Here is a 26,894-nt window from a genome sequence, read left to right as displayed (position 1 = left end):
ACGGACTAATCGTATACTTCTTTAAGTTTAAAATTCATTTGAGAAGCATATGATATTGAAAAGCCACATCAGTAAAGAATCACCCATTTATGTTATACATACACAGAGAGGGGAAAGGAAGAAATGATTTATTTACGACTTATTTACATGTCATGTTGTGTGTTTATTCTACACTAACTTATTCCCCCAAAACGAGTTTATTTGCATGGTTCGCACCTTAATCGCCATTGGAACGATTTAGGTGCGTTTTAAAGCCCCGTTTGATGAAGTTTACCCGAATCGCCGTTGGAACGACTCGAGTATTCGAAAACGCTTGAGATAAAAAAACTTTTAATGAGAAGACGTGGTTAAACATACAAGTCAATTTTATTTCGTACAAATCCTTTAAGAAAATGATTCGAAAATTCTATTATTCACAAAGAAAACGATTTTAATTATAATGATCCTTTAATCCGCCTTTGGAACGGATTTAAGGTTTTAAAACGTGGTGTTTTGAAGACGATTTGAAGTATCAATAAGAACGACTCTATTTATTTACATTAGAAATCTAAAAAACTCATTAGTTTAAATAGTTCAATTGAAAACTCTCTTTTTGTGATTTGTTTTCCCCACTTATTTAATGGACTCTCTAACTATTATAATTACAACCATAAACTTATCTAAACTAATATTTACACTTAAATCAAGCCCATTTGAAACATGGACCCATAATTAAGCCCAAAAGAATAAAGGAAGTAATTCTAACATATATATATACATTTAAATCAAAAATAGAATATGAAAATAAAAGTTAATACAAAAGGAACTATATGTATATAAAATAATAGGTACAATATATTTATACAAAAATGTGAAAATAATAAGTAAATCTTATGAATAAGAAAATAACATTTTCCCAAGAATAATTTCATTCAATAATCAAAACAACCCAAATATCCCAAAACTATATATATATACATAATAAATATAGTTTTAAATACCAAAAATGACATATACTAATATCTATCCATTATTTCTCAAAATATCAAGTAACTAATATTTAAACATAGCCCAAATTAATAAAAAGGAAATACATACATATATATATATATATATATATATTTATACTTATATTGTAAATAGAAAAAAAATGATAAACAAATATTCTAAAATAAATATATATGCTAAAATTCTAAAATAATTTGAAAAACATATATTACGTAATTATACACATATATATTAAGGATCAAAAGTTTAAAAGTTAAGAAAAGGGGACCGAAATAGCATTTTTTACATTTTGGCAGATTTACCGATGGAAAATCCGTCGGTAAACAGAATTTAGCGACAGAATTGGTCAATTACAGCAGCACTCCTAAATGTTTCCAGATTTATTCAAAAGCTTTAAATTAAATCTAATTCAATCGTTTTGGATTTCCGAACTACCAAAAATGGATCATAGTCGAAAACGGAAATTCCTAAAACGATGTTTTCATTTTAAAACATTATTCGAAAAGTTCTTTTAAATTAAAAACTTATAATTACAACGTTTTCGATACCCGAACTACCTTTTTATCGGATCACGGTTCGTATGGGGATATCAAAACGAGGTTTTTTATTTTAAAACAAAACCAAATTTTATTTAACACGAAACGGAAATTAACTAAATACGCTAATTAAATAAAATGTGACAACATAAATAAATAACTAAATGAATAAAAAACTACAGCATAAAAAAAATAAATAGAAGAAGAGAATAAATTAAATAAAATAAAGAGTCTAGTCCTCGGATAATACCTTGAATTCGGTATCTGACCGTCGAAGCCGATTGATTCCACGAACCGCAAGCTCCCGTTTTTTTATGAAAATTTAGTAAAAATTGAACTTATGAAATTTAGAGATTTTCAATTTTTAGGAAAAAAAATGTTTTTTCCTAAAAAAATCAACTTCCTCTCTCTAGAAAAATATCTAGTGTGAGAAGCTCTCCAAAATCCCTCCTCTTTGCCTTGGGATCCGTGCCCTTATATAGGGAAACGGGTCCCGGAACTTTGGGCGACGCTCAAGTAAAATTGGGCGTCGCCCAAAGTCGTTGGGCGGCCGCCCAAGGCATGTTGGGTGGCCGCCCAACAATAGTTGGGCGGCCGCCCAACAATTGTTGGGCGATCGCCCAACAGCGTTGGGCGTTCGCCCAACGTTCGTTGGGCGTTCGCCCGACGTGGTTGGGCGCTCGCCCGACGACCTTCGGGGCGTGCCTCGCGCCGTCGGACGTGCGCACCCCACGGCCGCCGAGCGCGCGTTTAGCGCCGTCGGACGCTCACACGTCGCGGCCGCCGAACGCGCGCTTCGCGCTACCGGGCGCGCACGCTCAGTGGCCCACGAGAGCGCGCACCGTGCCACCAGACCCGGGAATTGCTCGAACGTCGAGAGCGTGCCACTCGCGATGCGTCCGACGGACGCCGAGCGCACGTCCCGTGCCGCCGAGCGGGCGTTCGACCATTGTCGTCCACGTGCAGGATGCCGCTAAGCACCCGTGCCATGCCGTTAATTTTCTTTCCTTATTATACGCTTATTATTCTTTATATTTTTTTTGTTTTTCAAAACTTCCGGAATCAATCGCTTCAACCGTCTTGTTTTCAGGTTTTCGTCACAGGTCCTCCGACTCGGTGTCTACACCCGTGCCCATGGGTAAGGACCAGTACGAATTTGGGAGTTGGGTTTTGCTTAGAAGACTTCTATTTTAAGATTTTTACTCTTTGTAACTTTTAATATTAGTTTTAAATATGTTAAGACATTATTATAAGATTTAATTCTATTAGGATTTTATAATATAGAATCCTAGTAGAAGTTTAATTCTATATAGGATTTTATTATTAGATTTTTAGAGGGAGTTATTTAGTTTCTCTCCAGCTAGAAAAACGTGAAAAGTGGGAAGAGTGGGGATTTTACGTTTTAAAAGACAAACAGAGAATCGAGGATCATAATCTTTCATCATCGACATCTTTTTCTTCCAGCAACATCATTCTTCTTCAAGCTTCTTCACCTTTGGCGTTTTATTCTCTCTTCCATGAGGAACTAAACTCCAATTTCTAGCTAGAGGATTTAGGTCTTGAACAATGGAATTGTGAGATCATTCTGTGCTTCATCTTTTTCATCTATTTCAAGTAATTGATTTCTATTCTGTTTTATTCGTATTGCATGATTTAATTGAATCATTGATTTAATTATTTACTTGCAATCGTTTTGCTAATTAGATGTTTAAATACGTAATTGTTTAAACCATCTGATACAAGTAGCAAATAACATAGTTGATTGTGGACAAACTTTTAACCTATGTTGTGAATTGAGATTGATATGATTTAAATAATCCCGCTTGTGTGATTGTTGAGTAGAATTAGCATCTCTTTTATATTTAATGCTTTCAATCAAATTAAATTCTAAAGCTTGTTTAGAACTGTTTGATTGATTAGAGGTAATTAGTGAACGTTTCCTGATTATCTAAATGGTAAGAAAAGATAGGTTGTTAATGCTTTTTAATAACCATAGCTAATTTATTTGAAGGGTTGGAACTTATAATTTTTGTGATTGATGATCAATTAGTTAAATTCAAGACTTGAATTTAACCTCTAGCTGGAATCGCCTCATATTAGGTTATTCACATCATCGCTTGCTGTTTAATTATTTTTACTGCTTAATTACTTCTAGTTAATTTTATTCAATTCATTCCACAAACCAAACTCCCCCCCCCCTTTACTTTTAATTGTTAGTTTTAAAAAGTTATAATTCGACCAGTCTCTGTGGATTCGACCCTACTCCACATTTACTACAGTTTTCTAGTTCCAAGAGTAGGTATTTTATTTTTGGTGAATTCGACACTCATCAATAATGAATTCTTAATAAATAACCATAATGAGAATGGTTTAAGAATAATGTCCTTTTGTATTTCAATGCGCATTAATATCCAAGATAGCATATTTATTTTAAACGTCATAAAAGTTATGACATTCTATATTGGGTAAGATATCTTACATAGTTGCTATTTACTTGCAATTAATAATATGTATCCATACATTAATGGCATTCAGAGATCATTAAAGCCTCATTTGAATGAGGTGTAATTAAAGAAAGGTAAGTGGTGATTTAATAATATAGTTATATATAAAATTACTCTTATATCATTTCATTTGTACGAATAAAATAAAAGAGAAATGGTAATTTTGGAAGAAAAATACATGTACCATGATTCTCCTCCAATTTGGAGTGTAAGGAAAATTACTCAAAATCCACTCTCACATACCTTCACATACAATCCTCCAATCTTTAAGGAATTCTCATGTATATCCTAAGAATTTTGCATAAATTAATGTTCTGATCCGAAACCGACACTTGCACTATTTTGTAGTTAGCTTAGGACATGAAAGTTTTGTTTATCCAATTTGGTAATTCATCAGTCCATAATGGCCTTAATAATTAGAGACAATTACATGATAATCACAAATAGATTCAATATGTTCAAGTCTCTTACGTTGGTAAAAGAAATTCTAACAATGTCAGATAAACAGTTTTTATTATGAATAAACACATCATTGTAAAAAAGGGAATGAAATAACTGTTTGACAAAACAATATTCAAAAATATAAATTTCTGATATTAAAAGTACTATATATGAGAAAAGCCACAGATAGATGGTGAATTGTACAAGAAAAACCAAATATGATTTTTTTGTAATTTCTTTTAATAGTTATGTGCATGTTCATCCAAAAGACTGATCAGACCTAAATCATCTGTAATTACACGAGCCTTTTATGATATCTTAATATTAAGTGATAAAATCACATTAAATGGATGAATTTTTTATAAAATTTCAAGATTACGGATCTTATACATGCATCTTGTACTAATTCAATGATAATGACATATTATACTCGTCATGCATAAAAATATAAGGCATATAGAGCATGCAAGATTTAATGAAAGATTTGTGTCTATTACTTTATCTTTCACAATTTATTAGATTTATCATAATAACATGTAATGATATTCATAGCACTTTATAAGAGTGAGTGACCTCAATTTTCTTTAATTAAAAATGGAATAAGAAAGGGGAGGAAACTTATCCTTTTCATCATAAAGTTCCAGATTTAATGTAGGAAACTCTTTCCCACCAATATATGGAGAACTGTATCTTTGGATAGATTTGTTGTACTGATTGAGCCAAGGTTTGAGATTGTGATTTCTATTCCGTTGACTCCATTGTTTTGTTCTTTGTGAAACTCTATACAATTAAGATTTTGTGATCTTTTGTTTGTTAGAGATCCACGCTCACCGCACCAATTGATAACGAGTAAATTACATATGTGGTGTACAACCTTTACCCGTAATCACACTTTGGTGTACAACCAAAATTTTGTCACACTAAATTGTACAACCTTCTAGTGACTTCCCACTAAAGTGTACAGCCGGTAAAAATGACCGGTCAACGCAAGTCAACGTTGCCATGTCAGCATTTTGACCACTTTAAAAGTAAAAAATTTACATCCCCAATATGAAATTACTAAAATACCCTCATCCCTTCCAAATTGAAAAAAATAGAACCTACTTCATTTCTCTCTCTAACTCTTCTCTCTCTAAAAGCTTTCAATCTCTATCTTTCCCTTCCTCTCTCTAATTCTAAGATTTCTAGATATGAGATTTTGATTCTAATACATTGAGAACATTAAACCTTAGTCAAATACCTTTTTCAATTGATAACCCAATTAATACGGGACAATAATAATTTCTGGTTCAAGCATTAAGGACATAATTAATGAAAAGTAAATTGTATAATCACCATTACAGAACCGTATAAAAAATGTGACAGACTCAAAAAGCTCGGTGGTACCAGTGCTCAATCGATGGATCATTGAAGGAAACACTGTTGAGAAACCCCTAATCTGGTCTCTCATTTGGCTTTTGCAGAGACACAGCCGCTACAACATGCTTTGGAGGTAACTTCTTGTTATTCTTTTTCTGGGATTAATTAGTGTAAGCAGGTTTTACAGAAGAGTTTTATCGTTTTTCATTTTCATGTTTTCTGACTATCCTTAATATAACCCCTTTATTAAACATTGCTTTGCTAATTGTTGATGGAGAAGACGGTGTTGCTTTGCTAATTGTTGATGGAGAAGACGGTGTTGGAGAAGCAAATCGTAAAACCGCTCAATCTGCAAATAGTAGATAGAGAAGTAAAAAACCTACTGCCATGGAAGAAAAAAGACAAAAAAAGAAGGACCTGCTACCATTGAAGAAAAAAAGAAGAAAAATAAAGATTTACTGCCATGGAAGAAAAAAAGAAGAAAAAGAAAGACTTGTTGCCATGAAAGAAAAAGAAATAAGGGCTATGAAAAACATGGTGGAAAGAGAGGAAAGAGGTTCAGATAATATTGGATAAAATAATATATGGGGTCACTTTTAGTTTTTAAGGAAAGAATTGAGAAATTCCCTTTTTATTAAGGGTATAAAAGTAATTTAGTGATATGTAGGGGTCATTTTTAATTTTTAAAGAGTGGAAATTGATGAAGTGTCACGTTGACCAAGTAATTAACAGGGTTGACCGGTCATTTTTACCTGCTGTACACTTTGATGGGAAGTCACTAAAAGGTTGTACAGTTTAGTGTGATAAAATTTTGATTGTACACCAAAGTGTGATTACGGGTAAAGGTTGTACACCACGTATGTAATTTACCCAATTGATAACTTGTGGAAAAATCATTGATCGGAGTACTTCCCTGTGAGGTGCCGTTGGGATCGGCCGGGGACACTCCAATGCCAAAGTCAGTAATATTTCTGAGAATAAACTGTAAGCACAAAAGTAGAGAATCAGTAAGTGTACCTTTGATCCTATGAAGCTGAGGTATTTATATAGGTTTTTCTAACCTTCAGCATTAATGGGGAAGCAGGTGAAGAGTCGTGTCATTACTCGTCTTTAATTGCTATCAATTCTCCATTAATCCCAGTATTTAGCATTGAAACCCTCAGAGTTGAGGTATTCGGACAGTCAAGTCTTTATTCCCTTTTAATGGCTATTAATTGCCATTTAATTGTATCTCGTTATGGCGTATCTGTTATGGCGTATCTCGTCATGGTCCACGTGATGTGGCATAATGCTAGAAACTCCTTTCTTTTCTTCGTTATTTATATATTCACCCCTGAATTAATCCTACAATGATTGTCATTAATTTCATATTAATTATGCATAAATATCTCTTTTAGAAGGAATAATGGTTTACCATTATTTCTATTTATTTTCCCTTATTCCTTATTTAAGAATAATTTGGGTTGTTATCAATATCGAATATTATTTATATTTAATAACTATAATTTGATATATAATACATTCTAAAGTTGTTTTATATTGTAATAAAATTTAAATTGGGTTAGAAAGATAGAAAAGGGATTTAAATCATTCGCTTGTCCTCCTTCCATTCCTATTTTCATTTCCACCTCCTTCTTCTCACACTATTTTTTATTTTACGACTAAAAGGAGATTTTCAATATTTATGCATGTAAAATTGTATTGTTTCATTTGCTAAACATGCAATTATTTTATTTGATATTATTTCATCTGCGAACATAATAAATAGGCTTGTTCATTAATATGTTTAATGAGTTGTCCGCGAGCAAAATTCGTGAACAAAATAAATGAGCTGCTCGTGAGCAGGGGCGAATCCAGGATTTCTCCCCCATGGGGGCAAACAATACAACTAAAATAAATTTTATCCAAAAAAGTAATAATTATAGAAAACAAGAGATCAAATCTCAAGTTCAAGTAAAATAGTTGTAGAAATATAAAATCAAAATTCAAGTAGGAGCAAAAAAATACCAAAGCAGAGAGGCAAAGATCAGAGATGGAGCGTCGGACCAATGATCCAACTATAGAGGGATTAGCTGCCAATTTTGATTTAATCTTAATTAGGATTTTGGATTTCAATTTAGGCTTAAGAAGAAAGAGGAATTGATGAATAAGAACTAAAGAGATTAAAGAGAGTAAGAGAGACCGATGGTTTGTTTTAGGACCTACTTAGTTTTACATTTAAATATTTACTTTTTATTTTTTTTCGTTGTAAACAAAACGACGTCGATTTGCTTTAAAACAGAATTAAAAAAAATAAAAAGAAAATATTAAATTTAAAACCATTATTCATCCTCAATTATAGAACCGGTAAAAACCCTAAACCTCTATTGATGAAGGGGGGCAAAGCTCTAAAACTTCAAAATTAATACATGGGTTTTAAAAAAAATACAAATGTCAATGGGAACAACTGCCCCCATACTGGATTCGCCCCTGCTTGTGAGTAAGCTCGTGAACAAGATAAGCGAGATGGTTTGTGATTAGCTCATAAACAATTAAAGTAGCCGAGCTCAAACACAAATTTGAGTTGAACCGAGCTCGAAGCTCAAATCGAGCTCGTTAACATCATGACTAGCTGAACCTGAATAGGCTAAAGATTGGTTCGGCTCGATTTTATAATCATACTTTAAAAGAAAATAGTTTTTGATGCTTTTAGCAGACTTCTAAGCATAAATCCTTAAGAAAGAGCCAAGCCATTGTCAAAATAAGTTAATCACAAATTTATACATTGTATTTAAAATGCTTAATGCTAGTTAAAACTAGTAAAAACTAGTAAAGGAAAAAGGTAAGAAATTTAGAATGGATTGTTAGAGGTAAATTACACTAATAGCCACTGAACTTTATCCATTTTAATATTATTATCACTGAACTTCAATACTTAACGGTATGATCACTGAATTTTACATTTTTTAACACTGATCGCCACTCAACTTTAACTAACTCCTCAAAATGAAAGTATTCAATAATTAAAGTTGTTCAGAATGACATTTATCATGAAATCACATTTTTATTTTCTAAAATTACATTTTTTTTAGCTTTCTGTTCCTAAAAATTTACTATCTCTCCTAACCAAACAACACTTAAATGACATCAAAACAAAAAAATTCAAGAATTAAAGTTCCTTAGAATATCATTAACTCTTCGATTTTTAGGGAAAAGTACAAAAATAAATCTTGTGGTTTGGCCCATTTTCGAAGTGCACCCTTGTGGTTTAAAAGTTTGCAAGTCGGTGCCTTGAACTTCATTCCGTTAGCAAAGAGGGGTAAAATTGACTAACGGTGTTAAAAGTCAAAGGGAAAATAGTTAATTTGGTCCTTATATTTAATAATTTTATAAATTAAGCATCCTTATTATCTAACTATCACAAAAACACCCCAAAATAAAAAATAAAAATTCAATTATACCATCTTTTCCATTACTCTTTAATTTTTTTCTTTCTCTCTCATCTTTTTTTAATTTTTCTCTCTCTAAAATCAAATTTCTCTCTTTCCTCATCATTGATGCTTCTGTTTTTGCTCCCAACATTTTTTTTAAGGTAATTTTGGGATTTCTTTCTCATTAAGTGAATTCCAAGACTTAGATATAGTTGGATTTTGAGAATTTAACTCGGGATCTTTTACACCCCTGTCAATAGAATCCACTATAGGAGAGTTGGTTCCAGATACGGATCCAGAATTCACGAGGTGCTTATGACGTTTTTTTCATGATTTGTAGATGTTAAATTGAAAATCGAAATTTTGCTGGTGTTTTTATCTAAAAAATTGAAGTCCAGTACACTTTTTTCATAAAATTGTAGGCGTTTTCCGGTGATAAGTGGTGCTCAAGCCCCTTGCTTCCTATTGGGTTCCGTCCCTATATCTAGATTTGTTGGACTTTTGGGTTTATTAAACTTTCTATCTTTTGATGATTTGAATTTTTTTTAATGCTTTACATAAAAATTAAAAATACTTACATATTTTCAATTCTGAATTCTGAATTTCTGATCCAATTAGGTACTTCCTCTTCTCTTTCTCATCCAATTTTATTTCACCCGCTCCTCTCAATCTTTCAATCTGTCAACATGTTCTTTGATTCTTTTCACCTAGTGTCTGTTCGTGATCTTGAGTAGAGGCGGAGGTAGGGGTGCACGGGTTTAACAGTGACGAATCTAGATTGTGTTTAATTGAATTTCTTTTTAGGATACTTTTAACCTAGAAATTTAGATTATAGCTTTATACATAAATTCAATTGAGCTTTCCGACCATCAATGATGCTTAACCCCCTTTCCAACTCCATAGATCCGTCTCTGACAGGGTCTTTGCACTCCCTATCACTAGAATCTACTTTAACAGAGGTGGTTCCAGAGACGAATTCAGAATTCAGAATTCATTGAAGGGTGGTTATATGGTTTCTTGGTATTAAATTGGTATTTTTAGAATTCAGAATTCATTGAAGGGTGCTTATGTGGTTTTTTAGAACTCGGTCTATAAAGAGTCTTGAGAGTCCTGAGATTGAGCTAGCCCACTGATCTTGAATTGATGAATTGTTCTGATTATATATCTAGGTTTGAGAGAGAAACTTGATTTTAGAGAGAGAGAGAAAGAAAAAAGGATGAGAGAGAAAGAAAAAAATTAAAGAGTAATGGAGAAGATGGTATAATTGAATTTTTATTTTTTATTTTGGGGTTTGTTTGTGATAGTTAGATAATAAGGATGCTTAATTTATAAAATTATTAAATATAAGGACCAAATTAACTATTTTCCTTTTGACTTTTAACACCGTTAGTCAATTTTACCCCTCTTTGCTAACGGAATGAAGTTCAAGGCACCAACTTGCAAACTTTTAAACCACAGGGGTGCACTTCGAAAATGGGCCAAACCACAAAGTTTATTTTTGTATTTTTCCCTTTTTTTTATTATTTTGAAACTGTCAACAGTCGTTTTGAGACGTTGATTGGTCATTAATGTTAAAAAGTGTAAAGTTCACGGTTATATGTTAAGAATTGAAGTTCTATGGCACAATATTAAAGTTGATAAAGTTCAGTGATTGTTGATGTAATTTACCCGGATTGTCTGAAGTCACAGTTTAATAAACGTTAATGATCAAATTTTATCTTATCCCGCCGAAAAACAGTGGACAAAGAAAAGAAGAAACAATCGCTCCGGCATCTCAGGTAATGGAGAAAGGCCTACTATCGGTGGACCGGTGGACGGAGGGAAGTCAGGTTTACTTCTTGACGCATCTGCACTCAGACCATACCCAGGGGTTAACCTCCAGGTGGAATAGAGGCCCTCTCTACTGCTCTAGGCAGACCGCTAATCTCTTTCCTCCCAGGTTCCCGGAATTCGACCTCAATTTACTTCACATTGTCGATGTTGGCGTTTGGCATTCTATTTCTGTCGTTTCACCTTCCTCTGGATCCCAGACTGTACTCCGAGTCCTGCCTATTGATGCGCATCATTGTCCTGGTATTTTGATTGTTCACAACCTGTTTGATTTTATGTCTCACTAGATTTCTATACCATAATTGAAGGTTGGATTTAATAGGTACAGTTGTGTTCTAATTTAGAGGAGATTTTGGTTTGGCACATTTTGATTATTTACAGCCTGTTTGATTTTATGTCTCACTAGATTCCGGTACCATAGTTGAAGGTTTTCATGATTTTTTTATGCCTTTTTAGGTGCAGTTATGTCTTAATTAGAGGAGATTTTGGTTTGGCACATTTTGAGTGTTTACTAGCTGTTTGATTTAGGTTCCGGTGCCATAGTTGAAGGTGTTCATGATTTTTTTTTATGCTTTTTAGGTGCACTTATGTTCTTATTTAGAGGAGATTTTGGTTTGGCACATTTTGATTGTTTACAAGCTGTTTGAATTTATGTCTCACTAGATTCCGGTACCATAGTTGAAGGTTCTCATGATTTGTTTATGCCTTTTTAGGTGCAGTTATGTTCTTATTTAGAGGAGATTTTGGTTTGGCACATTTTGATTGTTTACAACCTGTTTGATTTTATGTCTCACTAGATTCCAGTACCATAGTTGAAGGTTTTCATGATTTGTTTATGCCTTAGCTGCAGTTATATTCTTATTTAGAGGAGATTTTGGTCTGGCACATTTTGATTTAGATTCCGGCACCATAGTTGAAGGTTTTCATGATCTTTTTTATGCTTTTTAGGTGCAGTTATGTTCTTATTTAGAGGAGATTTTGATTTGACGCATTTTCATTGCTTACAAGCTGTTTGATTTTATGTCTCACTCACTAGATTCAGGTACCATAGTTGAAGGTTTTCATGATTTTTTTATGGCTTTTTAGGTGCAGTTATGTTCTTATTTAGAGGAGATTTTGATTTGACACGTTTTGATTGTTTACAAGCGGTTTGATTTTATGTCTCACTAGATTGCAGTACCATTGTTGAAGGTTTTCATGATTTTTTTTATGGCTTTTATAGGTGCAGTTATGTTTTTATTTAAAGGAGATTTTGGTTGCCTTCTGTATACGGGTGATTTTCGATGGGAAGCAACAAATGAGAGGGACAAGAGAGGAAGAGCTCTGCTACTTGACGCTATTAAGGAAGATAGAGTTGATATTCTTTACTTGGACAACACATACTGTAATCCCTCTTTCGATTTTCCACCTCGGGAAGTCGCTGCTAAGCAGGTTCAATCTCAACCTCTCAATAGCTCTCCTTTTAGCATTCGTTTGTCAATTGTTTGGTAATCTGATAACTTTTTTTTATTGTTGTTGCACTGGAAATAGGGGGAAATTTTAGGATATGGATAGGGAAAGCCAAGAAATGTTAATATTGAGAAAATGCATGCACATATATATGAAAAATGACAAATTTTGAAGTGGAAGGGAGCAATTCATAAGATATGTTGTTAATCATAGGAGAAACGTAGAAAGAAATTAATAAAGTTCTTGGGGTTTATCTCAGTTTTCAGTGTCAAAACTTGGCAGCACATATATTTTGGGTCCTCTCCTCTACTTGCCTAAGCCTTTGTTTTGTTGATGTCGGTAAGAGTTAGAGGAGGTAATGGAAGGGTAGGGGAATGAAGGTCATTCTTTGAGAGTTTATGGAATTTAAATGAGAGTGAAAAGTTTATTTATTGCCATGCCACTTTTAGTCCCGTCTTCTGATAATGCCATTTATAAGATGCCTTTAGGGATGGCAGTTGACAATAGTATACTTCTCCAATTAGATTCCCCATTTCAAACGGTGCTAAAACTAAATGTGTGGTGAGGCCTCTAAAGACTCCATTAGCAAGTTTCTATATGTTTTTATTCAAAAGCGAAGGGGGGAAAAGACTATATATATAATCATTCTAAAAGTAATCTCCATCTTATCACACTTAATTTCATGTCTGCTTATAAAAATAAGGGTTAATTAAAAAAGATCCTCAGGTTACACTGATTCTTTTGTTGTCAAAACGAGGATTGTGCTTGTCGACATTTGATGGTATTCTAAGAAACTTTAATTTTTCAACTTTTTAGTCTTGAGGTTATTTAGAAAGAGAAAGCTCTAAAAAATGATGTTTCTGAAAAAAAAATGTGGTTTCATAGTAAAATGTGAAACTAAATAACTTTAATTCTTGAAAATTTTCATTTTGTGGTCGTTAATTGCCAAATTGGCAATGTCAGCCCAAAAGTCCTTTATGTGCAAATCAGTGTAGCCACAGGGGTTTCTTTTGGAATTAACCCTAAAAATAAACGCAATCTCTTTTCTTCTTTATGATCTAGATGAAAGTACAATCATATTATGAATATAAGAAAAAGAAGACACCACAATAGTATGAAATATTCCAGCCAAATTAGAGTCCACCAAGTTTGTTACAATTAAGATCATTACTGTCAAGTGTATTCCATAACTGACTGTTAAAAAGTTACGCTAATTAACAAACATTTAAGCTTTGGAATTGATCATGACGTATTCTCTCTGCTTTTTTCTGAAAGCAGTTGTCAAGTCTTCACGGGAGTCTTGAAAAACATTACCGGATCCATTATGGCTACCACACTTTCATACCCCCAAATTTTCCATATTATACCTCAGTTTCCTAATATATAAAAAAAAAAAAAGCATAATACATCCCCAGCCCCTCAAGTTGCCCAAAACCTGCAACCGACCCCTCAACTTCAAAACGTTACAACTAACCTCCTCAACTTGCTTGTTTAGAACAAATAACCCCTCAAATGACACATGGCATGTATTAGGCCTAAAAAAAAATTGAAGTTTTCATGCATTAGTAGCTCAAAATTTCTTGAAAACAATACTCCTTCAAATTTTGACATGATGTCTTTTTAGGAAATTATTTTTGTTTCAATATGTTTGTCATTTTAAAAGTCAAGAGGATATTTAATAGTTTTTCCATGTTTATGATGCGAACCCACGAGGAACGGTGCCTCGAAAACCCGACAACTAGATTTGATTCCCAAGAAAGCTAACGAATCAGGGTTGGATAGAAAAGAACCTTTGTAAAACAGAGTTACAAAGACCCAATCCCAATCTCCAACAACCAAGAATACGATCCGAATGATAAATTGAGACGGAAGAAAACCCCTGCAAAACGAAGTTGCAAAGACCCGATCCCTAGTCTAACTAACAAGGATTCGATTCCGAATTGTTCAGTTGTAGTGCTCCAAAGAACACAAGAGAACCCCTCTCAAGAGAAGAAATTCCAAACTTTAATTTTGATGATAATCGATGTCTGCCGTTACAATCCAAGGGAAAGCTATAAATACCTAACCTAATTCTAATTAGTTTTTGGACGTAATAGTCCTTACAATAAAATAAGGAATGAAATAGGAAGTCAAGGGTATATTGGTAACCTTCCTAATTATTAAATAAAACAGAAGCCGATATCTGTTAAGCCGTGCCCACGTCAATTTCCAGGCCACTTTTGTTATGAAGAAACAGAAGCCGATATCTGTTAAGCCGTGCCCACGTCAATTTCCAGGCCACTTTTGTTATAGAGAAACAGAGGCCAAAGTTGTCTAAGCCGTGCCCACGCCTTAGGAAAACTTCTGAAATTGTTGCTAAATCCTTGAGAACAACGCCAATCAATCTTGAACATTCTCATGTGAGTCCGAATGCTCCAATTGACCTCCGTATTCACATCTTATGCAACTTGAAAGAGATATGACAATTAATGGACCATTAATTTCAGAAACTACGCTTTTATCCGCGACGTCCATCACTTGGACCATATATGATTGAAGCTCCTCTTCAAACTGTTTGGCTCTTGCTCGGGTATTAGGTCCATCGGGAAGCTTTAATTGAGTGATGTGAGATCCCAAGTTTGAGCTCTGATTTCCATTTTCATCATTCCCTCCCTCCTCAAGAGGATTCGACCTCGAATCAGTATCTGCATCATAAAAGGATAGATCAGAAACATTAAAAGTAGCAGAAACATTATAATCACCAGGCAGGTCAATCCTGTAGGCATTATCATTCACTCGCTGCAAAACTCGAAATGGTCCATCGCCTCGAGGTTGGAGCTTATTTTTACGGAGTCCAGGAAATCGCTCCTTTCGAAAATGCACCCACACTAAATCACCGGGAGCAAACACAACTCGTTTACGATGTTGATTCACTTTTGAAGCAACCCGTCGATTCTTCTCTTCAATATGCTTACGAACCTTCTCATGAATGGATTTCACTAACTAAGCCTTTTCAACGCCATCTGTACTAGACCTTGCATCCACAGGTAAAGGTAACAAATCCATAGGAGTAAGAGGGTTAAGTCCATAAACAATCTCAAATGGTGAAAACAAAGTAGATGAATGAGTGCTACGATTATATGCAAATTCAACCATAGGCAAACATTCTTCCCAACTCTTAAGATTTTTACCGACTACCGTGCGCAAAATTTGACCAAGGGTTCGGTTAACAACCTCAGTCTGTCCATCCGTCTGGGGATGACAAGCTGTAGAGTATAAAAGCTTAGTACCTAGTCGACTCCATAAAACACGCCAAAAATGACTCAAAAACTTGGCATCTCGATCGGATACTATAGTCTTAGGGACTCCATGTAACTTAACAACCTCACGAAAGAAAAGATCAGCAACATTAGTAGCATCATCGGTTTTATGACAAGGAATGAAATGTGCCATCTTACTAAACCTATCAACTACGACAAAGATAGAATCACGACCTTTCTTTGTCCTAGGTAACCCTACAATAAAATCCATGGAGATATCTACCCAAGGCTCCGTAGGTACAGGTAATGGTGTGTAAAGACCTTGAGATAAAACCTTAGATTTGGCCTTTTTACAAGTGATGCACCTGGAACAAAACCTATTGACATCTCTACGCATTTTTGGCCAAAAAAAAGTTCATGTAGAATATCTAAAGTTTTTGTAACCCCAAAATGGCCCATTAAACCACCATTATGAGCTTCCTTAACAAGTAATTCTCTATATGAACATTGTGGGACACAAAGTCTATTCTCACGAAACAAAAAACCATCAAGTATATAGAACTTGTCCACAGCAGACTTACCACACAAAGAGTAAATGTCGCCAAAATCAACATCACCATGATACAACTCTTTAAGATGTTCAAATCCCAAGAGCTTAGTAGTTAAGGAAGTTAAGAGAACATACCTGCGCGATAGTGCATCGGCCACCACATTTTCCTTACCTTGCTTGTACTGGATGGTATAAGGAAAAGTTTCAATGAATTCCATCCACCGAGCATGCCGCCTGTTTAATTTCCCTTGTCCCTTGAGATGCTTCAGGGACTCATGGTCAGAATGAATGACTAACTCTTTGGGCCAAAGGTAGTGTTGCCATGTCTCCAATGCCCGCACTAGAGCGTATAGCTCTTTGTCATATGTGGGGTAATTAAGTGCAGCCCCACTCAGCTTTTCGCTAAAGAAAGCGATTGGTCGTTTATCCTGCATCAAAACAGCACCAATACCTATGCCAGAGGCATCACATTCAATCTCAAACGCTTTCTCAAAGTTAGGTAATGCAAGGACAGGAGCAGAACGTAATTTATCTTTCAGAATATTAAAAGCATTCTCCTGTGCTACCCCCCATGAGAATCCAACCGTCTTTTTAATCACCTCTGTAAGGGGAGCAGCTAAAGTGCTAAAGTCCCTCACAAATCGTCTGTAAAATGATGCTAAGCCATGAAAGCTTCGCACCTCAGACACATTACTAGGTGCAGGCCAATCACGAATTGCCCTTACCTTTTCCTCATCTACTTCAATTCCCTTAGCAGTCACGATATAACCAAGAAAAACAATTCGATCCGTGCAAAAAGAACACTTAGACATGTTAGCATACAATTTTTCCTTTCTAAGCACATCAAAGACACTTTTCAAATGACCTATATGCTCTTCTAATGACTTACTATACACCAATATATCATCAAAGTAAACTACCACAAATTTTCCTATAAATACACGCAACACATGATTCATTAAGCGCATAAAAGTTGATGGTGCATTAGTTAGACCAAAAGGCATAACGAGCCATTCATACAAACCATGTTTAGTTTTAAAAGCAGTTTTCCATTCATCCCCTTCTCTCATTCTAATATGATGGTATCCGCTTTTTAAATCTATCTTACTAAACACTACAGCTCCATGTAATTCATCCAACATATCATCTAACCTAGGGATAGGATGACGATACTTTACCGTTATGTTGTTGACGGCTCGACAATCAACACACATTCTCCAGCTCCCATCCTTCTTAGGCACGAGAAGCACAGGAACAGCACATGGACTCATCGACTCTCTCACGTATCCCTTAGCAAGCAACTCTTCCACTTGGCGTTGTAATTCCTTAGTCTCCTCAGGATTACACCGGTAAGCTGGACGGTTAGGGATAACTGCTCCAGGTACTAAGTCGATTTGGTGTTCGATGCCCCGAATAGGTGGCAACCCTTCAGGTAAGTCTTCAGGCATCACATCTTGATACTCCTGCAAAAGAGAAACACAAGAACTAGGCAGGACATTGTCAGCTTGATTTACATATGCGTCTTTATAAATAAGTAATAACACAGGCTTATTCATAGAAAGAGCATACTTAACCTCACTGGATTTTGCAAAGAAATTGACCTTACTCCGCCCCACACTGTTATTCTCTCTTGACTCTCCTTTTGCATGTGGCCCCTCTCCTTTTATACTCTCAGAACTATTTTTACCTCGACTCTCTCGCTCTTTGGCCACATCAATATCAATTATCTCTCTTTTTTTCAGATTTAGCTTTTCTCTCCCCAAGTCCCCCTTACCATCACTCTTCTGATCATGCTTTTCTCTCAAATCTCTCTGTTTATCAATGGACTCAGGTGCCTTGTTAGAAACAGCCCCGCTGCGGTCTCTGAGCTTAATTTGGTCCTCATAGACCTCTTCTGGTGTCAAGGGAGCTAGAATAATTTTCCTTCCATCATGCATAAAACTATATTGATTCTTTCTCCCTAAATGCATAGCATTTTTATCAAACTGCCATGGCCTACCTAGCAAAATATGACCGGCTTGCATAGGAACTACATCACAAAGCAAATCATCTTGGTATTGCCCAATCTTGAGCGACACTAAAACTTGCTTATTAACCCTTATTTCCCCACAATCATTTAGCCATTGCAATTTGTAAGGATGTGGATGCTTTGTTACTGGCAATCCTAACTTCTCTACCAAAGTAGTACTAGCTACATTAGCACAACTACCACTATCAATAATCACACTACATACCTTGCTTTGCACGAGACATCGAGTGTGGAAAATATTTTCCCGTTGTTTCTTGTCCTCGGCAATCTTCATTTGAGCACTCAATAGTCGTAAGATGACTAGTGATTCTCCCCTCTCGGCTTTAGTGTAGCCGTCTGCCTCATCAGAATCAAATTCCCCTTCATCTTCATCTACCTCACACTCACTCTCACTATCAGTGACCACTGCACCTCCTCTCATCACCATAGCTCTTCTATTCGTGCATTCAGAAGCTATGTGCCCGAAGCCTAAGCATTTGAAACATTGAATTTTACTTGCTCTCGGCTTTTCCTCTACCTTCTGCTTGTTCTTATCAGTGGAGTCTGTCTTAGGTGTGGGTTTATCAAACTTGGATGGATTTCTGCTTCCCCTCTCTTGACTTCCCCAACGGTTCTTCCAATTAGAGTTGGTAGATGAGGAACCCCCATTGTAGGTTCGAACTTCCTTCCTCTCCTTAAGTTGGCGTTCTGCTGTCTTTGAGGCATGTACCATGTCTTCCAAATCCACACAATGCTGAAATTCGACAATATTGGCTATGTCCCGATTAAGGCCAGCAAAAAATCGAGACTTGGTAGCTCTCCGATCTTCCACTACATCGGCTCTCAACATTGCCATTTCCATCTCCTTGTAATAAGCATCTACACTCTTAGAGCCTTGTCGAAGGGATTGCAATTTTCTATATAAGCCATCATAGTAATCATTAGGAACAAAACGCTTCCTCATAACGGCTTTCATCTCACCCCACGTGTCAATTTGTGGCTCTCTGCTTCTAAATCTAGAGGTCACAAGCTGATCCCACCAAACTAATGCATAGTCTGTGAACTCAATAACTGCTGCCCTCACTTTCTTCTCCTCAGAATAATTATGACAGTCAAATAGGAGTTTAATTCTTTTCTCCCATTCTAGGTAAGATTCAGGATCATCCTTACCATTGAATGAAGGAATCTTCAGCTTCACATTCCCAAGACCTCTGTCTTGTCCCTCATGTTGCCAAACTTGTCTATCCCGGTTATCACGTCGATGTTGTTCTTCGGCATTGCGTGCTTCTTCAGCAACTCTATGATTCTCCTCAATCACATCCATACGCTCCATTAACCGGTTTAACAAGGTCAATACTCGTTCCTCCGCCATTTTTTTTCTACACAGAAAAAGAAACACAACCAAACAGATAACGTTGAACAAACACAAGAAAAAATTAATCCAAGCTCACAATCCTCTCGGTGTTTCACTCAATTCTTTGGCTTTTCACTCTGATATGCTCACCACTCGTTGCCTTTTACCGCTCGATTTCTCTTATTGTGCTCTTTAAAGCACTCAATAGAATAAATTCAATTTCAAAACCCCGAAAGTTCAAACCGGAATTAAATCCTACAACCTAAGAAGCAAAACGGTAAACAAGAATGAATCGCAGAATAACAAATCGATGACCAAAAATAATGTGACGATATAGAAGTATAACACGAAACAATGATAATCCAAATATGAATGACAAAATGCAAATTTTTATTGTGTCATCTCCCTTTTTCTTCACTCTAATTTTGAAAGCACAACTTTGAGCTGCACTTTGAATTGAAAATGCCAATTCTTTTGAGACTTTTTTTTTCGACTTTTTTTTTTTGCTGCTTTTTTTTTGAATTGAATTGAAACCTTAATTCAATTCCACTACAACCTTTTTTTTCGATTTTTTTTCTATATATCTTCAATAAACTAGAGTTGGTTAGGTAGAATAGATAATTCTTTTTTTTTTTTGAATTTTAGATTAGGTTAAAACCTATCTTTTTCGACAAAACTGAAGAAAATTGAGAAAAAATAAAATAAAAAAATTAATGAAAAAAAATAAAAGTAAACGATTGACAGATAGATGAACCTGAAAAGTTAGAGCTCGGCTCTGATACCAAACTGATGCGAACCCACGAGGAACGGTGCCTCGAAAACCCGACAACTAGATTTGATTCCCAAGAAAGCTAACGAATCAGGGTTGGATAGAAAAGAACCTTTGTAAGACAGAGTTACAAAGACCCAATCTCAATCTCCAACAACCAAGAATACGATCCGAATGATAAATTGAGACGGAAGAAAACCCCTGCAAAACGAAGTTGCAAAGACCCAATCCCTAGTCTAACTAACAAGGATTCGATTCCGAATTGTTCAGTTGTAGTGCTCCAAAGAACACAAGAGAAACCCTCTCAAGAGAAGAAATTCCAAACTTTAATTTTGATGATAATCGATGTCTGCCGTTACAATCCAAGGGAAAGCTATAAATACCTAACCTAATTCTAATTAGTTTTTGGACGTAATAGTCCTTACAATAAAATAAGGAATGAAATAGGAAGTCAAGGGTATATTGGTAACCTTCCTAATTATTAAATAAAACAGAAGCCGATATCTGTTAAGCCGTGCCCACGTCAATTTCTAGGCCACTCTTGTTATGGAGAAACAGAGGCCAAAGTTGTCTAAGCCGTGCCCACGCCTTAGGAAAACTTCTGAAATTGTTGCTAAATCCTTGAGAACAACGCCAATCAATCTTGAACATTCTCATGTGAGTCCGAATGCTCCAATTGACCTCCGTATTCACATCTTATGCAACTTGAAAGAGATATGACAATTAATGGACCATTAATTTCAGAAACTACGCTTTTATCCGCGACGTCCATCACTTGGACCATATATGATTGAAGCTCCTCTTCAAACTGTTTGGCTCTTGCTCGGGTATTAGGTCCATCGGGAAGCTTTAATTGAGTGATGTGAGATCCCAAGTTTGAGCTCTGATTTCCATTTTCATCAGTTTATCCTTGCATTTTGGTGTTGATTACAATAAAACTAACAAAGTAATTTGTATTTAAAAAATATTTATAGTTATATTTAGTAATATAACACTAATGACTTTCTTAATTCATGTCTCGAAACCTTAAAATACATCATTTTTAAACCAAAGGAGTAGTATATCATTCTAATATATCCATAGGTCAAAAACAAGATAGAAGAATGATTCAATCTTATTTCATGAAAAATGAATTACAAGCCTATTTATACTGTTTGTTATATCAAATGCCACATCTATACTCTGCAGAACTTTTTGAAGAGTAAACAATGTCGTTTACTTGTATTGGTTAATTCCTGGGTGACAACAGGTTGTGGATATTATTGAATCCCATCCAGGGCACGACATTATCATTGGGATTGACTCTTTGGGTAAAGAAGATCTTCTACTTCACATTTCACATAAGCTTAATACAAAGGTGAGACTAAAGTAAAAGCTTATGCCACTAAGAAATTATTATTATCTTCTTGCCAAATGTGAGATCATGAAAATGGTCTTTTACACATAGCAAATCAGGGAGATTCAACAACCCTGTTAGTTTAAATATTGGCTTAATACATCTATTGCTCCCTCTACTTGGTCCAAAACTTCAATTGGCCCCTGAACTTTCAAAAGTCCCCCTGAACTTACAAAAGTTCTAAATGACCCCATATTCTTGTTCAATTTCATCCATTAACCCCCTATTCTTGTCCAATTGCATTCAATAACACCTCTTATTCTTATCCAATTACATTCAATTACCCTTATTCTTATCCAAAGCATTCAATAACTCGCCCCGTGAACTTAAAGTTCATAATTATTTGTCTATTTGGCATTTTTGTTTTTGACTAGTAGTGAGTAATTTGACACGTGGCAGAGTGTTCTCTCATTTTCTGCCTTTATTTTGAAAATAAAGGGTTATTGACTATAATTGGACAAGAATAAGTGTCATTTGGAACTTTTGAAAGTTGAAGGTGCAGTTGAAGTTTCAGGCTAAGTACAGGGGCAACTTATGTATTAGGCTTAATGGGCTAAGGGTTAAATTTAACCTTAACGTTTTAGGAGAAGTGCAAATATTAACCTTAACATTTCTAAGCAAGACCAATTTTAGCTATACATTACCTAAAATTTGAAAAGGTTCGTTTTTTTCAATTTTAAATAAATTATTAAATAACAAAAAATTAAAAGAAAATACCTAAAACTATCAAATGTTATTTTTAAGGACATTGATGTTATTTTTTGGCACTTTTTTTTATTTTCGAAGGATATTAGTATAACAAATATTAAAATATATACGTTTTTCTATTTTAAATATTTTCTATTATTATTTTTACATAGTATAATTAATATTTTAATTGTATTTATATAATAATTTATTTAAAAAAAGTTATAAAAATACAAATCCGGTTAATCTCCAGGGCCTGTCTGTCCGACTAGCGCCTAGTGTTTTTTACAATCTTGGAAAAGACTGGTTTGACTGTTATTTAACCGTCTTCCAAATTATATGTATGATATTTAATGTGTTACTAGCACAATTACCAAAACCATGTTAAAATGCTAACAATTAAGTCTTCCACATATAAGTTAATCACAATTTTTTTGTCAAAGTGTCTAAAATAGGTACTGTGTTACTAATATATTTATAAATAACCAACTAAAATTATACTTCAGTTTATCGACAAACTTGGTTGGAAAGTCCGAAATGACCGTTAAAAAATATTCAAACTAGTCTTTTCACATTTTCGGTAACGTGTGGCAAAAATTGACCTTACTTGGAAACGTTAAGGTTAAATTTGTACCATTTCATACGTTAAGCCTAAATCTACACTCCCCTAAAACGTTAGGGTTAAATTTGGCCCTTATCCCGCCTTAAATCTTTGTTTGTTGCCCAAAATCACATATTGTTCCATTCTAATATCCTGTTATTGTCATGAAAGATTTGGGTGTGGCCGGAACGGTTGCAGACCATGCATCTTCTGGGATTTGATGACATATTCACAACTAGAACATGTTTGACTAGAGTTCGAGCTGTTCCCCGATACAGTTTCAGCATTGATACTTTAGAGGGCTTAAATGAAATGCAGCCAACTATAGGAATTATGGCATCTGGTCTTCCATGGATGATAAAACATAGTAAAGGACACGATGATGGCCTTTTTGGTTCATTATTAACTAGTCATTACAGAAAAGGGAATGGAGATGATGGTGGTAGTACTAAATGTGTTGAAAGGATTCATGAATTCATATATTCTGTGCAGTACTCGGACCATTCATGCTTTGCTGAAATACAGAATTTTATTGAGCTTGTACAGCCAAGTAGTCTCAAAGGAATTTTGTCATCATCATCATCATCTTGTTATGTTGATCCTGTTTACTATTTTGGTCGTCTTTGTGGAGAGAACCGATATAAAAACGATAAGAAAGAGGGAGGTAAAACGGTGGATTTGGTCGGTCAGGATCCATGTAAATACTACCGATGTAAATACAGATTGGCAGCTAAGAAAAGGAGGTTTAGGGGGCTGACAAGAGTACGTCGTGGCACCAAAATTGACGGAAATGATTCTTCTGATTGATTACTGGACGGGCTAAAATTCATATGTCCATTTCGGGGATGATGATGGCCTTTTTCGTAGTACTAAATGTGTGGAAAGGATTCATGAGTTCATATATTCATGGCACATTCAGACCATGCTTTGCTGAAATACAGAATTTGGTTGAGCTTGTACAGCTAAGTAGTCTCGAAGGAATTTTATCTTCTTCATCATCATCTTGTTATGTTGATCCTGTTTACTATAAAAACGAAAAGAAAGAGGGAGGTAAAACGGTGGATTTGGTCGGTTAGGATCCATGTGAACACTACCGATGTAAATACAGAGTGGCAGCTAAGAAAAGGAGGTTTAGGGGGCTGACAAGAGTACGTCGTGGCACCAAAATTGACGGCAATGATTCTTCTGATTGATTACTGGATGGGCTAATTTCACTTTTCCAAACTCAACTCTGTTAAACCGAGCTGGCCTGAGATAAAAAAGGATTAGGTACGGGTCATTTTTTTTTTTTTACATAAATATGTTGGGTTGATTTTGGATATATTTCATTTATTATTATTTTTTGGGGGATAAGAGGCGAATTTAACCTTGACGTTTTAAGAGAACTGCAAATTTAGTCTTAATGTAAGAAATGATGGAAATTTCACTGTAACGTTTCCAAGCAAGTTTGAAAAGACTGGATTGACTGTTATTTAACTGTTACATCGGACATTCTAAACCAGTTTGTCGATAAACTGTTGTAGTTTCATAATTTTTTATTGGTTATTTGTTACTATATTAGTAACACGATATATTTTAGAAGCTTTGACAAAAAAAGTTGTGATTAACTTATACGTGACCGACTTAGTTGTTAGCATTTTAACGGTTTTTTTTGTCACTGTGTTAGTAACACACTAAATATCTTAAGACATTTGATGATTGGAAGGCCTGAAGTAACAGTTAAATAACAGTCAAGCCAGTCTTTTTAAATTTTCAGTAATGTAGAGCTAAAATTGATCTTGCTGGGAAACGTAGGCCTAAATCTGCACTTTACCAAAAACTTTAGGGTCAAATTTGAATATTGGCTTTTATCCCGACAGGAGATTCAACAACCCTGCTACTACTAATTGTGTGGAAAGGATTGATATATTGAGTGGCATACTCATACACCATTCATTTGCTGAAATACAGGATTTTTTGAGCTTGTCTAGCCAAGTGTAAGGGGGGAAAACTGGTGAAGTATCAAGCTTTGTAACTGGGGAGAGTGAATATATGTAATGGGGGAGAGTGTGGAAGTAAAGTGGGGGAACGTGTCTAGGCAATCGAGGGCAGTGGCGAATGAGATAATGTAACGTCTATTATCCCTGGCCTGGAGTTGGGATAAGAAACACTATAGGGGTGTGACTAGTCTCCCTGGAACTTGTCACTAGGATTGGCCTAGGTTCTTCCCATCTTTAGTAGTGCTACTGATGGAGCTTCGAGGGTGTATTATTGGTGTCTTTATATTAATAAAATCATCCATGCATGATTCATACTCGTGCCCCTTTTTGTTGCTTGTTGATATGTGCAATTGGGATGGATTGTGTGTATGCTATTAATTTGCATGCTTGCCCCCTTATTTAGCGCGGTTTATACCTTGTCCCTAATTCATATATGTGCCTCTTGCAGATATTGTGAGGTATAATTCTTGGCTGGCTATCTCCACGGGTAAAGTAAGCGTCATACGGTGTCAACAAGTTGGCCCCGTGACACCAAGTAGCCTCAAAGGAATTTTGTCTTCATCATCGTCATCTTGTTATGTTGATCCTGTTTACTATTTTGGACGTCTTTGTAGAGAGAACCAATATAAAAACGAAAAGAAAGAGGGAGGTTAAAGCACGGATTTGGTCGGCAAATGTAAATACGGAGTGGTAGCTAGCAAAAGAAGGATTCGGGGATTGACAAGAGTACGCCGTGGCACCAAATTGACGGAAATGATTCTTCTGATTGATTATTGTACAAGCAAAAATTCACATGTGCATTTCAGTGATTGTTATTGTCGATTTGGTCGGAAAATGTAAATACAGAGTGGCAGCTAGGGAAAGAAGGTTTAGGGGACGGACAAGAGTACTTGTGACACTAAAATTGATGGAGATGATTCTTCTGATTGATTACTGGACGGGCTAATTTCACGAGTCCATTTCGGTGACTCTTATTGCCCATGTGGTCAGAAAATGTAAATACATAGTGGCAGCTAGGAAAAGAAGGTTTAGGGGACGGACAAGAGTACGTCGTAACACTAAAATTGATGGAAATGATTCTTCTAATTGATTACTGGACGGACTAATTTGACATATCTATTTTGGTGACTGCTATTGTCAGAATTCAGTTAAAAGCACTGCAGGAAAAAATCAAATGCAAAGTTGGATGAGTTTGATGTTCGAAATAAAGTTTTATGGCATTGACGTACCATTTCCGATACTTGAGGTACCATGGATGTAATTAATAATTAATCCATTTCCGATACTGTTGTTGCTTACCACATTAGACGATTTGTAGCTACTTGTATACTAATCTATGTTACATGTACTTGATTTGTGGGTTTAATATATTTTTAGCTCCTTCTACTTTCTATTTAGTTTAGAAAAGTCAACGGTGTCCTTGTACTAAGTACTATTTACTCTTTAAATTTAGAGATAAGGTGCAAAAATACTTCTAATATTTACTTTTAGGAGCAATTTTACTTCTAACGTTTAAAATGGTGCAATTTTACTTTTAAAGTTAGCAGTCAAGAGCAATTTTATCCCTAATGTTGTCAAGTTGAGTCAATTTGAGAAATAATTCATTGAATTGTCTTCTCAATCATGAATCTTGTCATCTACACCTCACATGTGAGTCATTTTATCAGTCATTAGTCAATCTTTTTTTAGTCAATCTTTTTTTTTAAACGAACTGATATGTAATTGGTGCAGGATAAAGAACAAAATATCTGTATTTTATAATAATGTCTGAAATTGATCCAACTTGCCAACGTTA

At 35.2% G+C, this 26,894-nt stretch overlaps 1 protein-coding gene across 1 annotated transcript; it reads left to right on the top strand.

Annotated features, from left to right (window-relative positions):
* The first annotated feature begins 9,331 nt into the window (after positions 1–9,331).
* On the top strand, positions 9,332–26,490 carry LOC136205096 (uncharacterized). The gene is made up of 5 exons (XM_065995574.1): positions 9,332–11,310; positions 12,290–12,498; positions 21,686–21,793; positions 23,292–24,389; positions 25,548–26,490. Exons 1-4 carry the CDS (start codon positions 10,941–10,943, stop codon positions 23,925–23,927), a joined length of 1,323 nt encoding a protein of 440 aa, XP_065851646.1. The 5' UTR covers positions 9,332–10,940; the 3' UTR covers positions 23,928–24,389; positions 25,548–26,490.
* The last annotated feature ends 404 nt before the right edge of the window (positions 26,491–26,894 follow it).

This window comes from Euphorbia lathyris, chromosome 9, assembly GCF_963576675.1.
Source record: "Euphorbia lathyris chromosome 9, ddEupLath1.1, whole genome shotgun sequence".
Lineage (NCBI taxonomy): Eukaryota > Viridiplantae > Streptophyta > Magnoliopsida > Malpighiales > Euphorbiaceae > Euphorbia > Euphorbia lathyris.
This window is presented reverse-complemented; position numbering and strand designations above follow the sequence as displayed.

Bases quoted from the DNA above. Each gene is read 5' to 3' on its own strand.
- LOC136205096 (XM_065995574.1), top strand. From the start codon at position 10,941: ATGATCAAATTTTATCTTATCCCGCCGAAAAACAGTGGACAAAGAAAA. The intron at 11,311-12,289 runs GTATTTTGATTG...TGGCTTTTATAG, and splicing joins TGATGCGCATCATTGTCCTG to GTGCAGTTATGTTTTTATTT. The intron at 12,499-21,685 runs GTTCAATCTCAA...GGGTGACAACAG, and splicing joins GGGAAGTCGCTGCTAAGCAG to GTTGTGGATATTATTGAATC.